Consider the following 15,723-nt stretch of genomic DNA (forward strand, 5'->3'; position numbering starts at 1 on the left):
AATCCAAACTCAAATCATATTTATTCCTATAAACGGTTCCCATTTTTTCCCAAGATAGATTCTTTAAAATCATTCTCAATTTGTTCAGGCATCTAAGACCTATCTGTACACGTACTTTGCACAATATAGATGCACTGTACTGTGCACTTTTGGAGGTGTTTGCCCATTAAAAACACAGTAAGAAAGAGGCAGTGAAATATGAAGGTTGACTGTCTGCCTTAATGCAACATGCCCCTGAAACTGGCACTCGAGGCAGCTACCCAACGGGCTTTAACATCAGTGTTTATTCTCATTATCAACATGAAGAGTAATTTAATCGTTGGTTCATTTGAGATGTCTATATTTGCCACATACAATCCAAACAGCTGCTGTCACTGGATGAAAGGCACAGTCTCTGTGGAAACATCAATATGCAAAGAAGGGCGAGACCTAAAATCCTTGTTAACTCTCCACCCAGCTGTTAAGTGCATTTGTGAAATTAGAGTTGACCTATAAGTACACTGTAATGCTTTAAAATGTGGTGTGTGAAAAAATCAATATTAGGAAAGTGTACTAATTAGACAGCATCCGAGCAATTACAAAGCCAGTATTATGTCAACATACATTTTTATTACCCTGAGCCTAGCATTCATCTAAGACAGAGACCTCCCAACTTCCTATTAAATATGTCCTTCCCAAATTATGAGCTAAAATCAATCAATACCTTTTCCTTGAATTCTGTGGTTAAAAGAATGAATAAAAGGTAGCGGGGGTAAATTCAGAAGTAAGAAACAGTGCATAATGATGCAGGTTCTGTATTTCAAATGAATACTGACTTAACTTTGGTAGAGTTGTAGGCCTTATTTGGGGAGCAGATAGGAATTCTCCAAGAAACTAAAGCAGGATAATGGAAGTAGGTGAAGCAATAGAAATTTTAAAGTCATACTTTAAAAAATTTTTGGTACAGGGGATTGAATCCAGGGGTGCTTTAACACTGAGCTACATCCACAGCCCTTTCTATTTTTAATTTTGAGATAGGATCTCACTAAGTTGCTTAGGGGCTCACTAAGTTGCTGAAGCTGGCCTCAAATTTGTCATCTTCCTGACTAAGCCTCCCAAGTCACTGGGATTACAGCTATGTGCTACCATATCTAGCTAATACCATATACCTTTTGTGTGTGTGTGTGTGCGGTGCTGGGGATTAGAACCTAGGGCCTTGTACTTGTGAGGCAAGCACTCTATCAACTGAGCTATTACCCTAGCCCACCATATACTCTTAAAGCATATTTTCAAGCAATCTGGCATAGCAGTGGAAGTCCAGGCAATAACTATAGTAAATTAGTTTTAAACAAAGGCTGAGTAGCACACTGACTGAGAGAATCACAAATGAAAGTGCATTAAGTAATTGTGGTTTCCATTAACTGAGGATCAAAAGTGACTATGCACACAGGGAAAAGGTGGCTGTCCTCAAAGTGCGATTTTTGGCCACATAGATTTTACATGAGTATCACCATTTTTAAGATCTCAGCAAACAACGTGGCCACATGTGTAAAACTGGTATTGTGCTCTTAAGTTTCCTACAAATATTCTGATTGTAGGATATATATACACCACTAAATGAATTCTACAAAAATATAAGGAAGAATGATTCTTGCAGATCCTTGTTCTGGTACGAAAAATGGAATCTTAAAAATAATATTCTTGTAGTTAAATACTAAAAGTTTACTATGCTATTAAAAAAACTTTAAAGCTATCTCAACATATCCCTATGCAACATTTTGGACTATTTTCTTGTCATAAATTCAAAGGTAAGTTACAGTATTTTGTGGTTTGACAAGACATAAAAGCCAAGATTTGGAAACTTCAAGGAAGAAAGTCACAATTTTACTTGCAGATCTACAAGTAAATTCTGATCCAAATTATCTTAGGGAGTATGAGAACATGTATACGGTCTTCCTTTTGGAAGTAGCAGCAAGAAGTGCACATAGGTGAAATGCACACACCTAACAGATTTACACATCTTATGTGTTAACTTGCTTCTACCAACAGCCAATGGAGTATCTCCACTTGGAGGTCTCAGGCCAAAAGGCCCCAACTACTCATCATTTCCCAGAGCGCAGACGGAGTGCTTGCTCTCTCACTTGCTGAAGCTAGAAAGCTGATGTTCTTAACTCACTCTTCCTCACCCCCCACAACCCAACTATCCAGCAAGTCATGTGGACACTATCGAAATCTGTTTTTCTTCACCCCTACTGCCACTATTCCAGTTCAGATTATCATTATCACTCATCGAATAATTGCTTTGAAAGTGCAGTCATATGTGCAGTTCTTTTCCATAGCCTGGATTTTCAATGGAGGGAGAATCACATCTACTATTCTTAGGATAGTTCGGATACTATGTACCGAGATTAGCATAGTCAGTGGAGAATCACAGGAGTAATAATACAGGACAAAACTGCTAGCTTTAAGAGTTAAAATTTGGGGCTGGGGTTGTAGCTTGCTTAGCATGTGTGAGGCATTGGGTTCAATCCTCAGCACCACATAAAAATAAAATAAAGGTATTGTGTCCATCTACAACTAAAAAAAATATTTAAAAAAGTTGAGGGCTGGGGTTGTGGCTCAGTGGTAGAGTGCTTGCCTACCACATGTGAGGTCCTGGGTTCAATTCTCAGCACCACATAAAAAACAAATAAATAAAGATAGCATGTACATCTAAACTAAAAATATATTTAAAAAAAAAAAGTTGAGGGGATGGGGTTGTGGCTCAGTGCTAGAGTGCTTGCCTAGCAAGTGTGAGGTCCTGGGTTCAATTCTCAGCACCACATAAAAAACAAATAAATAAAGATAGCATGTACATCTAAACTAAAAATATATTTAAAAAAAAAAAGTTGAGGGGATGGGGTTGTGGCTCAGTGCTAGAGTGCTTGCCTAGCAAGTGTGAGGTACTGAGTTCAATTCTCAGCACCGCACACAAATAAATAAAATAAAAGTGCATTTACAACTAAAAAATATTTAAAAAGTCAGCTCACTATTAAAAAAATGTTCAAATTTTATTATGAATTTCTGCTCCAGAATATTGATTCTATAAACCACAAAAACCCCAATGATCATCACATTTTAACATATTGATTAAAAGAAACACAACTAAGATATTAAACAATATTATTTGATGCTGACTTTGAAATAATTTGAAGGTATCTGTCCTTATGTACAATCTAGGCAGTCAGAAAGAAAATCACACAAAACCTTATGTGAAAAAGACCTAAGAGGAAAAAAATGGGAGTGTATGACTAGGTGAAATATAAAGAAGTATATTTACCGGAATGCTTGGTTCAGAATTTGATAATGAAAATGTTCTGGTGCCAGTCCTATGACCACAGCATTAGGATCACTTGTTTGTACTCCTAGGATTAGAAAAAATATAATTGTTAAAAAATGCAAAATTAAAGGCAATGCCACATTCTATAATAAAGTAGTATTAAGTAACTGAGTGGCCATTTTTGCTGAGCCACACTCTGAAGTTTAAGAGATTATCTTGCTGACGTATAGTTGGAAGTGAAAGAGAAAGAAACAGAGACAAGGGGGTAGAAAGGGCTACTAATATTTTTCCACATCCCTTGTACATGATCTTATAGCTACTCGGTAACTGAATTGAAAATGGTAACTTGATGTTCTCAAACAAGTAATTTCTAACTTCAAAATGCTTGACTGGTTACAATCAACAAGAACAGCCCTAAGAGCTATCAGATCAATAGCAACTGATGAGGAATTGCGAATCTAAGAGGCAAGGGAAATTACACTTTCTAATTGACACGGTTGAGGTTAACACACAATGAATATGGAAAGCACTGCAGATTCTATGGTTTTATACGTGAGGCCTCATCTATTTTTAGTTTCACACATTTTATAATTAAAACACTTTGTAAGGCCTTGGTATCTGACAATAGGACATCAGATATGACAACCGAACATGCACACTCACCACGTGGCTTTTCAAAGTCTAACTAAAAGTTGTATGGATTATCCATATGCCAATTTCTGTTTGCCTCTGTATTGCCTGGAGATACCCAAGCTTTCCAATTTGCTCCTTACTTGTTACCACAAGTACTGAGAAATTGGTTAAAGCTTGTTGAAGGAACAAAGTAAAATTGTTGACTCTAGTAAGAACTAAAAGGTTTTGGGTATGCATTTTTGTATGTGTGTTAATGCTTTTTATTATCTGTATCTACAACTGGAGTAAAGATGCTCAATATTGGCAAAATTATCTCCATTCCCTTCAAAATTCATCTACCTTGGCTATTTTTATGTATATAAAAGTGCTGCAAGTATAGTCCTAGACTGAATGATAAATATTTCTTCCAGACCTAGAATTCTGCTTATATGTCACAATTCTAACTCAACTGTAGAAACAGAATCTTAATATTCCTCACTTACCTGAAGTCAAGAGAGAAATCAGATTAAAACATTGTTCTATAGTCCTTCAGCTTGTCCAGAAACATAAATATGTAGACTGCAGGAGATACTTGTCATTTTTGGTTGCCCAGTAACTGCATGCCAGTCTCACAATTGGGGAACTCACCAGCTCGTATGGAGTGCTGAGGGGTGGAGCTTCCTCTCACAACAGAGGCTGAGGATACTGGAGGTTTTCTATACTCCCTTGCAGTTAAGGGTGCTGAATGGAGGTTCTGCCAATCTGAAACCCCCACCTAGAGCTTTGAATTGGGAGGCAGTAACACAAAGAAACGGAAAGATTCCAAGGCAGCAGTGCCAGTGGGGTCAACATGGACCTTCACAGAAGTCACTGCTTAGCAGGGACATCAGTGGCACCTTGTCAGTTCTGTGGGCAATGGTATACATTGTGGGCTGCACAGTCCTTAAGACTAACTCTCCAGCTGTCCTTGGCAGTTCAGTGGGTCAGCTAAACAGCTTTTTGTTTGTCTGTCTGTCATGGAAATTTCCAAAACATGTAAGTAGAGAGACTGGTAGTATAAGTCTTGGTACAACCATCAATATTTGTCAATCATCCCTACAATTTTTTTTGGAAGTATTTAAAAAACAAATACCAGATAGTGTATCATTTTACTCCTTCATACTTCAGTATGTGTCTAATCACTAAAGACTTTTTAAAAACTTTAACATAAAAAAGTCAATAATTTTTTAACATTACCCAATACACAGTCCATATTTGAATTTCCCCAAATGTCACAAAATGTCTTTTAACATTTGGTATATTAAACTGGCATCCCAACCAGGCCCAATGTTGCATTTGATTTTTATCTTTATTTCTCTTTCTAAAATGTTACTCTTCCCCTTTAATGGTACAATAAGATCATTAATCCTGGAGAAGGCCCCACGTTCTGGATTTGATTGATTACTTATAGTATAATTTGCTCCTTTATCCTGATCTTTCCTATATCCTGGTAATTAGATCTAGAGTCTTCATTGATTCACATCCAATTTTGGGGCAATTTATTTCATAGCCAGTGCTATACATTTCTTATTATATTACATCATGAAGCACAAGAATTCTGGTTATTCGCCTTCTAGTGATGTTAAGGTTGATCGCTGGATTCAAGTGGTGTCAGCCTGATATCTCCATTTTGATGATATTACCTATTTCCTTGCAAAATGGTGGCACTCTAATTCTGTCATCCCTTTTGCATTTCCTAGCTGGAATAACCTCAACAAATATTTGGTTACCCTAAAATACAGCTCAAATAGGGAAGACTAGACAAATTCTTAAATTTCACTCTCTTAATTTATCAGCTTTCAGAATAATGAGTTACTGCCCTTGCAGTCTCTAACAGTGAGCCATGAGTTTTGTGGGGCTGAACATCTCTTTGAACTCATGGCTTTTTATAAATGTGTATCAATCTCCTGCAATCATTCTTTTTGATGCTCAAATTATCATTTCAGGTTGGCTCCAGAGTTCTTTAGACGTGATCTCATCAATCTGAGTAGTTTCCTTACTAACATAAAAAGCTAAGCAAGAACTATAGTGGGAAATCATAGTAGACACCACCGTCTGAACACTGGGTAGTCACTGTTTCAAAGTGTTCTCAGTGGAAGGTCTAGATGATATGTATTTTTTCAGGAAAAGAATAAAGGAGTTGGTAATGAAACTTCAAGTCAATTAGCAATACTCAGCTTTTAATTTACTTGATTTTCATATTTGTATCTCCTTTTTATTATTAATTTTTTATACTTCTTCTTACTTACATTTAAAATTTTGAGTCCTAACAAAACTAACGGTTACTACTTTGTTTTATCCATATCTATAATTTTAAAAATTACAATACCATTATTACTAATAACAAGAAGACTACTAAACATAGTTCAAGCTTTCTCTGTAGTTGTTTTGTCCTTAAAAATTTATCCCAAAATGAATAAACATGTCAAAACACTGTCAAGTCATATGAAGTAATTCTTTTTTGAGTGATTCTGTCACCAACTTAATGTACGGTTAAGTTCATTTTAGAGAAGTTTCTTCTCCTGACCTCCACCTTCCTTGCCCTTTAGGTGACCATTTTTATTAGTCTTTCATTTATCTTTCTTTGGCTTCCTTTTACCAATATAAGACAAATGTGTATATATATATATATATATATATATGTATTCAATTTCCCTCTCATTTTTCTACACAGAAAATGATAAGGTTTTCTATACCTCACTTTTTCACAGTATATCCTATGAAGATCACTCCTTATCAAGAGAGAGAATTCTGTCATTATTTCTTTGCTACAAAGCTTTCCATTTTGTGTCTATATCATAGTTTATTCAACCAGTCCCTTCCAATGAACATGTGCATTGTTTCCAATCTTTTGTTATTGTAAATAAAGCTATAATGCATAACCTTGTCATATGTCATTGTATAGTTTTGTAACTATATCTCAGAGATAGATTCCTCCAGTCACTGTTTCATATGCAATTCTGTTAGATTCTGTCAAATTCCTCTCCATAGGAGTTGTGTTATTTTACATTCCCATCAGTAGTCAGATTCTTCTAATACATTTATTATCAGTTAATTCAGCCAAAGTTGGTTTCTGTTTCTTACAAGTAAAAATTCTAATTGACACACTGTAAAAATTCCATTTAGTACAATTTTGGAGGTCTTATTCTACCTTATATCTACACTAAGCTTCCCTAATCTTTTATCTGTAAAGTTATCACATGACGTTTTTAGTGAACATATTTATATCTATTTTTCTGTGTCATTCCACTCTGAGTATCAGTTACAAAAAAAAAAAGCCATGTGGCAAAGCTTCATAAAACTACTACATTTTTCTAGTCTGTTTTTTGAAAGCAATTTTATTTTTTCTTGGTTGAAAAATACTTTTCATTGCAAAATCTCTGTACCATCCAGCATGACATCTATTTTTAAATGGGGAGATCTTGGTTCACCTTACTTAATCGAGTTTAGAGAGTGGCTCTTTGACTGAGGGTTATAATACTCAAAATAATTCTGACCTGTGTGTTTTTTTATTTTCAAACTCGGGGGTCAGGATCCATTAATAGATGATGAATCAAATTTGGAGGGCTCTAAATAGCATGAAATCAGAGCATACCTCATATAGTATTATTTAACATGAAAACAGACACACACACACACAGACAGAGACAGGATTACTATGTAATTTTTCCCCTTACAATGAGTATGGTCAAAATTTTGAGAAACACCGATTCAGATTTAAACTCCTTATCCATACTGTTGACCATTTCAATAACAACAGATAGAAATCAGAATAAATACTCCTTATGAATGATTTATAAATAGGTATGAAAGACTCATTTTTTTTTTTTGTGGTGCTGGGGATTTGAACCCAGGGCCTTGTGCTTATGAGGCAAGCACTCTACCAACTGAGCTAGATCCCCAGCCCCTGAAAGACTCATTTTTAAAATCTTTCCAACTTTCTCCCACCTTTGAAATCAGGTAATGCCCGATCATCAACCAGCAGCATGGGCCTGACTTGCTTCTGCTCTACTAAACTTCTGGCTGCAGTCAGAGATGTGAATATTTCATCTTCAGAGATATCAAACTCCAGTTTTTTCAACCTTTCCAATAGATCTTGCTTGCTCTCTTTGGTTGTATTGGTCACAAACCTAACAATTACAGAAGAACTGCGTAACCTGGAAAAGGAAAATTCAGAAGTCAGTGGGAAATTTTTAACATCCTAGTACATAAAATCTTCTAATTTGGTAGAACTATGCCAAATATTAGAAATAAAAGATAAGTTACTATTTTCATGAATAAAAAGCTTTTTAGTTTTTGTTTTTTCTTTTGCCTGGAATGCTTATAAATATCTATACCCTGTGGGCATTACCACCTCTAAACACTGCAAAGGCAAACAGAAAAGTCTACTTCTACCTTTTTTTGAGGACTTTGTACTTCGTCTTTACTGCAAGCTTTAATAAACAAATGAAACACCACACTGTCCTCACAGAATATAAGAGGTGAACACAGTTATCTTAGAGATTAGCCACTGGTGCAATCTTCTCTTGGTAAAGATGTAAAAACTGAGGCCTAAAAAGTGACTTGCTAGCTATACACCTGGGGAGCAGAAGGGCTGAGACAGGAATCTTCTGTGTCTTGTAACAGTGATTGCCTATATTAAGAGAACAGATGCCTCAGGATTTTATTAGAGACTGGCTAAGCCCTAATGAGTTATTAAATTTATAAACAGAAACTACCTGGACAGCTCAAAGAGATATTCCCTTTTTATACAGCAAAAGGGATTCCACACTTGAACAACTTATGTGCAAGATTGTTTTGATTCCATTGCCTGCTTTTGAAACATACTAGCATGATATCAGAGAAAGAATTCATTTAGCTTTCTTTAAAACTGAAAAAAGTTTTCTTGGTTTTACAATGTTTTGATTCAAAATCTAAAAATAATTTGAATTTAGTTCAATTTAGAATTCTTTTTTTTTAATTCTCTAAATTTTTTTTTTAGTTATCAATGGACCTTTATTTTTTATGTATTTATTTATATGTAGTGCTTAGGATCGAACCCAAGGACTCATATATGCCAGGCAAGTGCTTACTACAGAGCCATAACCCCAACCCCTAGAATTCTTTATTAACACCCTGTTGCTTTTTATTTTATACCTGTCCCCAAAAGCCATATGGCATGAAAGTACTAACCAAGCAAATAGAACAGAAGCGATTTCTATGTATTCACCCAAAGAACATTAAATAAATTTATATGATTAAATAATTCACTGTAAAAATGATTACCTCTAATATCTGTGTGGCAGCTTTTCTGCAAAACACATTAAATCTGGTGGTTTGTCTCACAAAAGAAATTCATTACTTCAACATAGCTATTAGCCTAAAAATAAGTATAAATATGAAATAATCACATCATTTTTAATGAGTTTCTTTAAAAAACTTTTACTAGTCCCTCAACTTTGCTTAGTCTGTTTGTTTCTATAGAAACCGAACTGGCAGTACCAGTACAGTGACTGCTCTGGGAGGGAAACCTGCCAGCTCCTGTGACAGAAGAATGGATAGGTTCCTGCCCCTAAAGAATGGCAGGCTCAGAGTTTACAGAGCTACTTTAGAGATGTCACTGTTCACCAGAAACACTTCTCTTTCAGTCTATAGCAGAAAGCTCATTTTTAAAGCAGTATGAGCACTGCCCATAGGAGCAGACTCATCAACAGAAATCCACCTTTATTCCCAGAAAGCCTGACTCTGAGCAAGAGCATGTCAAGCAGTGAGAGAAAATTCAGTTCTGTCTGATTTTCTTTAGGCTTTAACCAATACACTGTCCATCATTCTTCTACCTGTAAAATGTCATCATAACTCCTAATACACCAATTTGTTTATATTTCTTGGTTCTCCAAATGGAAAGAAAGCTCTCTGAGAGAGGGTTAAGTCTTTGTCAGTCTTTTGCCCTAACTCCTGGCACTGTGATACTTGGCATCAGATTTTCTCATTAACAGCACACAGTGAACATTTTAAGGTTGGAAAATGATAAGCACCAAATGCTAAGTACTGCTGATTTTGACATTTTTTTCTTTTAGGATGAAGAAGTTTAATGCCAGTTATTTATTCTGTTATGCTGATATTTTTTCAGGATAACTAGAAGCAAACTGACACATTCTGTTCACATTAGCATGTTATTTCTGTGTATCCCCAGTATGTGTAAAACTCCAAGTCCTGTAATCAAACAATTTGAGCACATTCAGTGTTGGATGTTAGGTAAAGCTGGAGGCGGCAGAAAATGCCTGTTGTGTGATTGTGTTTCACTCTGATTCCAGGATTTATTTGTGACTTTTCACAAATAAATGCTACTTATTTCACATTTTATATTCTTGAGCTTTCATTTCTGAATTTACATTATTGACTTAGAAAGATACACACAAAGAACAAAGGGATTAGAGCAAAAGGCCGGACGTAATAAAGGTTTAGGCAATGATGTTCGAAGGATATTACAATGCATACATCTTCTAGCTAAACCCAAGGCAGTTCCTGGATATATGGTAAGCTGGTGAGATGCCATCTTAAGGCCGTCCATTTAGCTAATGATCTGCCTTGGTAAAATGGCACTTACAAACATATTTGTCAGCTGAACCTGGAGGATAGCTTGCCTTTTAAGAGCTTCCTGTGCGCCTGGCACAGCTGCATCTTCAATATGAAGTGTGCCATTGAGATCTACCAAAACAGCTTTTAATGCACGGCGTACTGCCATCCTTCATTCCCTAGGAGAGAGCAAATGAAATTAAAAATACAGTTTCAGAAACAATGGACAATTAAAAACTGGTAAGTCTTCAAAAATACCATTCATATCCAGAAAGATATTGCTTAGTGTTAAGCTGTCTTTTGGGAAAAAAAAAAAAGTTTTTAAAAATCAAGAACTCAAAATTTGATGCATAAAACTTTTGTAAAGCTTAGTTAAAAAATGTTGAATTATATCTATACAAAGGAAAATGACAGAAGAGACATTACTGCCTACTTTCAGGTTTCTTAAAATAACTCTTTAGTGAACAGTTCATTTTATTTTAAAATATGAGAATGATGTATTCTGAAGCAGAGGTAGGCAGAAGCATTACCTTAGTAAGACCTTCTTCATCATGGGTTATGTGTAATAAAAATATTCTAATTGCCCACCTTCACTGCTATGTCCCCAAACAGCACATGTGGCCAAGGAGCACACAGTATTTATGGGTCACCAAGGAAGAAATTTCAGGTTACATAGCGATTTTAAAATAAGGAGATATTTTCCTTACCTTATAACCTGCAACTTTCCTTTTGCATATTTTCCCTTTAAATAATTTCTATTGTGAGTTATAGCATCTATAGAATGTAAGAGAAATATGATTTAAAGATAATAAAGGGTGGGTAAGAATAGTGTGGAAGTTAAAGAAAGAGGATGGGGTTGGCTTATACTTTTAAAAAAACTAATCTGTTTACTTATTTGGTCATTTCTTATTTTGTTGTTTTTTATAAGGAAATATGTCACACATACAAAAAAAAAAAAAAAAAAAGAAAGGATACTATAACAACCCAATTTCCCCATGATTCAGCTTTAGAAACAAGGCAGCTGGGGTCTTTTGTATAGCTCCTCTTAAGCACTGCCCTTCCTTCCCTTCCCAAGGTAGCCACCCTCCTAACTTTTATATATTCAAAGCTTTATACTAAGGATGCTCTGTGTACTTGGCAACTGGAGTTATCACTCAACACTCTTTGTGAGTCATGTATGCGCTACCATATGCAGTTACATTCATGAGTTTTCACTGCTGTATGGTATTCTATTGTATACATATACCCTAACTTATTTATCTGCTCTCCTAATCATGAACATTCAGGTAGTTTTACATACCACAGAGTGCATCTATAAACACCCTTGCACACATCTCCCGGGGGACACATGCATAAGCATTTCTCTAGGGTCTTGCTGGGTCTTAAGGTGGACACTCATCCTCACCCTGGCAGGATATTGTCAAGTTGCCTTATTTTTTACAGGGCAAATGTTTACTAAGCACTTATGTGTTCAGCCCTGGTGTAACAGTAAAGCTAGAGGAGTCATCTTTAAAATTAGAAGCAGAGGGAAAGGGTTAAAGCTGAGCTAGAAAAAACCTGGGAGGTGGAAGCAGATAATTACCAAAGATTTGGGGGAAAAGGAGAGAGAGGGCTTTTGGGCAGTTTATAGAATCTTCCACTGGGACAGAAGGTTGGTGGGAGGAAAACCTCTCCACCTAGCTCTCTCTCAGATGTATTCGAGAGCTGGGGCCAACAGGGTTAAGGGTTGGTCCAGGTTCTGCCTCAAATTCATTGTGGATGGCCATGTTTACCCTCTCTGGGCCTGTGATTCTCCTCAATACTTGGAGCAGGAAGGCAGGATGAAGCCTTGATCTTTACCTATTGCTCAAGAGATCTGAGCTCAAAGAATCAAAGTGTGGCATTACTCCCAAAGTCTTAATTTTCTCCTCTTAACATGGGCATGCTAATCCTCAGGGCCTGCTTCCCAAGGCTGCCAGGAAAACTCCCAATTGTCCAGTGTTATCCTCTGAAGTACTGTTTTCCCTTACATGCAGTCCTGTCAGAAGGTGGAGGGATGGCAAAGATGACCCCCGATTCCTTCACAGCCTCTGGTGTTTAGCATTTTTGCTGAACATTGTCCCCAGAACCTGCTCCCATTCCAAGTCAGCCATGTCTATATACAAGGAACAGACATACAAAATAAAACCAGAGTCAGCCCCAGAACTGACTCAGCAAACTGCTGGCAAGTGCTGGCTACTGACTAGTATCACACCATACTCAACAATTTTTTTCTAAGTAAATGAAACAACCACATGTTTAAGGTAAAGCTGAAACTTTCAGACAGGAGAGTATTTTCATGACTTGAAGATAGAACAGGCTGTTTAAAACAAGATGTAAAAGCAGAAACCATAAAGGAAAAGACAGATAAATTCAACTATGTTTCAAAAGTACTATAAACAGAATGCAATGTTCAGAACTAGTGTTTAACACATAAGAAAGGACAAGACTCCAGGCAATACAAGCCGTATTTATGAAGAAAAGAACAAATGGCCAAATAGAAAAATGGAGTAAGACCTCAACACATACTTTATGAAAGAACACATCTGAGCTCTCTCTCTGCTTTTCCTCTGCTATGGGCTAAGCAGCTTTCCTATGCTTTGTCCTTCTACCATGATGCTTCTACCTTGGAGCTGACCGGTCATGGGCTGAATCCCCTCACACTGAAGTACAGAGCCCACTGGATGCCCCTGTGTCCCAGCCAAAAGCTCCAATGAAGGCCTTGGCTGATGGACAGAACCAACCATCAATCACCAGATGTATGTGTGTGTGTGTGTGTGTGTATAATGAGCTTCAGATGATTATAGCCCTAGACATCAGACCACCGGCCCTGAGCAAGGCGGAGGAGCGGAGATAAGCCACCCCTGCTGAGTACTGCCCAAATTGCAGGCTCACGAGCAAAGGAAATAATGGTATTGTTTAAAGATAGCTTGGAGATAGTTTATTTTTCAGCAACAGACAAGGATAGTGCTCTGGGTGATTCCTTACCCTGTTCTGGGAATCCAATATCTGGATAACTGTGTGAGGACCTGGGGGTGGGCAGAGGACCAGATTCTGATGGCAGTGATGGCTTTGCACCTGGGCAAGCTCCCCCTGCTTTACAGCATCCCCTCTGGGCATGGGGGGCAGAATCTTGTGAGCCTCACTGATGGAAACAGGGGCCATGGTTCTGTGGTAACTGGGTGTGCAATGTCAGGGGGAGAAGTGCCACAGGGCAGAAGCCCTCTCTAGGGTTTTCTATTTAATGTGAAATATTTTTATAGTAACAAAATGTTAGGTATTAGCTTTTAGAAGTAAATCTTTGGTCATCCTCCCACCCTGCTCCAACAAAAGAACAAATCTCAATAGTAAATAACACATGAAGATGCTCAAAACTCACTGGTAATAAAGAAGAATGCATAGTTAAAGCACAATAAGATAACAACACCAAACCAACAGACATGCAAAATTTTAAAGTCTGAAAATATCATGTTGTCAACAGGAATTTGCATATCCCGCTACCAGTACAAACGTTTTGGAAATCAGTTTGGCAACACCAATACTCTACAACCCAGAAGTTCCACTCCCAGGTATTATATGCTTAAAGGACTGTTTCACTTTCAGCGTACCGTACTGTGAGACATGAACAAGACATCCACAGCAGCACTGCTGGTACACAGTCAGAAACTGGACACAATATAAATGTCTACCAGCAACAGAATGAGTAAATACATTGTGGTATATCCACATACAGAATACCAAAAGCAGTGGAAATGAATGAAGTAAATTCACACACGTCATCTTAGACAACTCTCGGAAATCAACTACAGGGTGAAAGATACAACCATACACAGTATGGTTTCCTATAATACTAAAAAATAGGGATGAATACATAAGGCAATAAAACTAAAAAGAGAAGGGAATGATAATTAACAAGTTAGGATACAGATTCTCTTTGGAAGACAGGGAGCAGGTGCAAACCAGGAGTACAAAGGGAACTGGCAATGTTTTACATTTTTACCTGGATAGTGAGTACATAGGTGTTTTTAATTTTACTGTAATTATTAAACAGCACAGATGTATACCACAAACTTTTGTCTACATGATATCTATTTCACACAAAAAATTAGTCTTGTTATAGTTTAGTCAATCATTTCTATATTTATATAACTATATTTAATAAAGTTATAAAAATCAGGCTGGACAATTGTTATACACTTGGCATAAAAACTCCCACCCTCACAGCATTGTGAAATTTTAAGAAAAATCCTGATTCTGCTTGTTTTTTTATAATTTATCTGCTGAAAAACAAAAGTGCTGAGGCAAAAAAAAAAAAAAAAAATACAAAAAAGCTCTAGTTAATCAAATTTCAACTACAAAATCCTCCCTTCTATAATAGTCCTTATGTTATTCTATTCATGATCTTTACTGTGACCTTGAAATCAAGGATTACATCAACAATGGCATCAACTATTTCCTGCCTAAGAGGGGAAACAGCTTGCAAGTCAAAAGCCTAGACTGTTTCCAGGGTCTCCATTTGGATGTTTATCAGTTAAAGGAGTCTTCAATTTAAAATATGCTAACTGCACCACAAAAAAGGATGGCAAAAAAAAAAAAAAAAAAAAAAAGATAAAGCACTCTCATTTCATATAAGGAGGAACTTAAAATTGCTTTTCTCAAAGCCCAACTTTTATGAAACATTTAATATTCAATAAAAACTTTTTTATTGAATCACCTAAAAACTGCTTTAAAAATCACCTGAAAGTGAATAAAAGAACAAAACAGAAACAAGACTGAAAAACAACAATAGAAAGAATTATACTTTTTTAATTTAAAAAACCCAAAATGGTCCACTATTGCCAGGGAACTGTCATAATAAGTACTGATAGTTTTAATTCTTACTGAAGCATCCACATAGGCTTAATGTTTCCAAAATATTTTTTGTCAGTTCCAAAGATCATACCTTTTAAACTCTAAAATAGCTCTTTTGAAACATCACATGTTTGACAGTCATTGACCAAGACCTAGAAAAAAACTCAGGTCTACCACTCGAAACTCAAAATTCATTTATTTCTCTAGTTGATTCCATTAGACCTCAATCACTTCTGGTATGATATCTATTCTCAGCCAAACCATTGTAACACCTGTTACCGGAACCACAAGTTAGTGTTTGGTAAAATATACAGTTATGTTCAGTATTCCCAGGGAATTGGTTCCAAAAT

General features: G+C 36.4%; 1 protein-coding gene across 4 annotated transcripts in view; it reads right to left on the reverse strand.

Moving 5' to 3' along the window:
* The window catches only part of Hdhd2 (haloacid dehalogenase like hydrolase domain containing 2), a 36,897-nt gene that overhangs the window by 18,430 nt on the left and 2,744 nt on the right, over positions 1-15,723 (reverse strand). For 2 of the 4 annotated variants that reach the window (XM_047526434.1, XM_047526435.1), the window contains exons 2-4: positions 10,573-10,683; positions 7,898-8,106; positions 3,299-3,383 (exon numbers count right to left, since the gene is read on the reverse strand). In XM_047526434.1, coding sequence (XP_047382390.1) covers positions 3,299-3,383; positions 7,898-8,106; positions 10,573-10,673 — 395 coding nt within the window. In that variant the 5' untranslated portion in view covers positions 10,674-10,683. Of the gene's footprint in view, positions 1-3,298; positions 3,384-7,897; positions 8,107-10,535; positions 10,684-12,513; positions 12,606-15,723 lie in introns of those variants that run through there. The other 2 variants (XM_047526436.1, XM_047526437.1) reach the window with 2 other exon arrangements.

Source organism: Sciurus carolinensis, chromosome 15, assembly GCF_902686445.1.
Source record: "Sciurus carolinensis chromosome 15, mSciCar1.2, whole genome shotgun sequence".
In the NCBI taxonomy this organism is placed as follows: domain Eukaryota; kingdom Metazoa; phylum Chordata; class Mammalia; order Rodentia; family Sciuridae; genus Sciurus; species Sciurus carolinensis.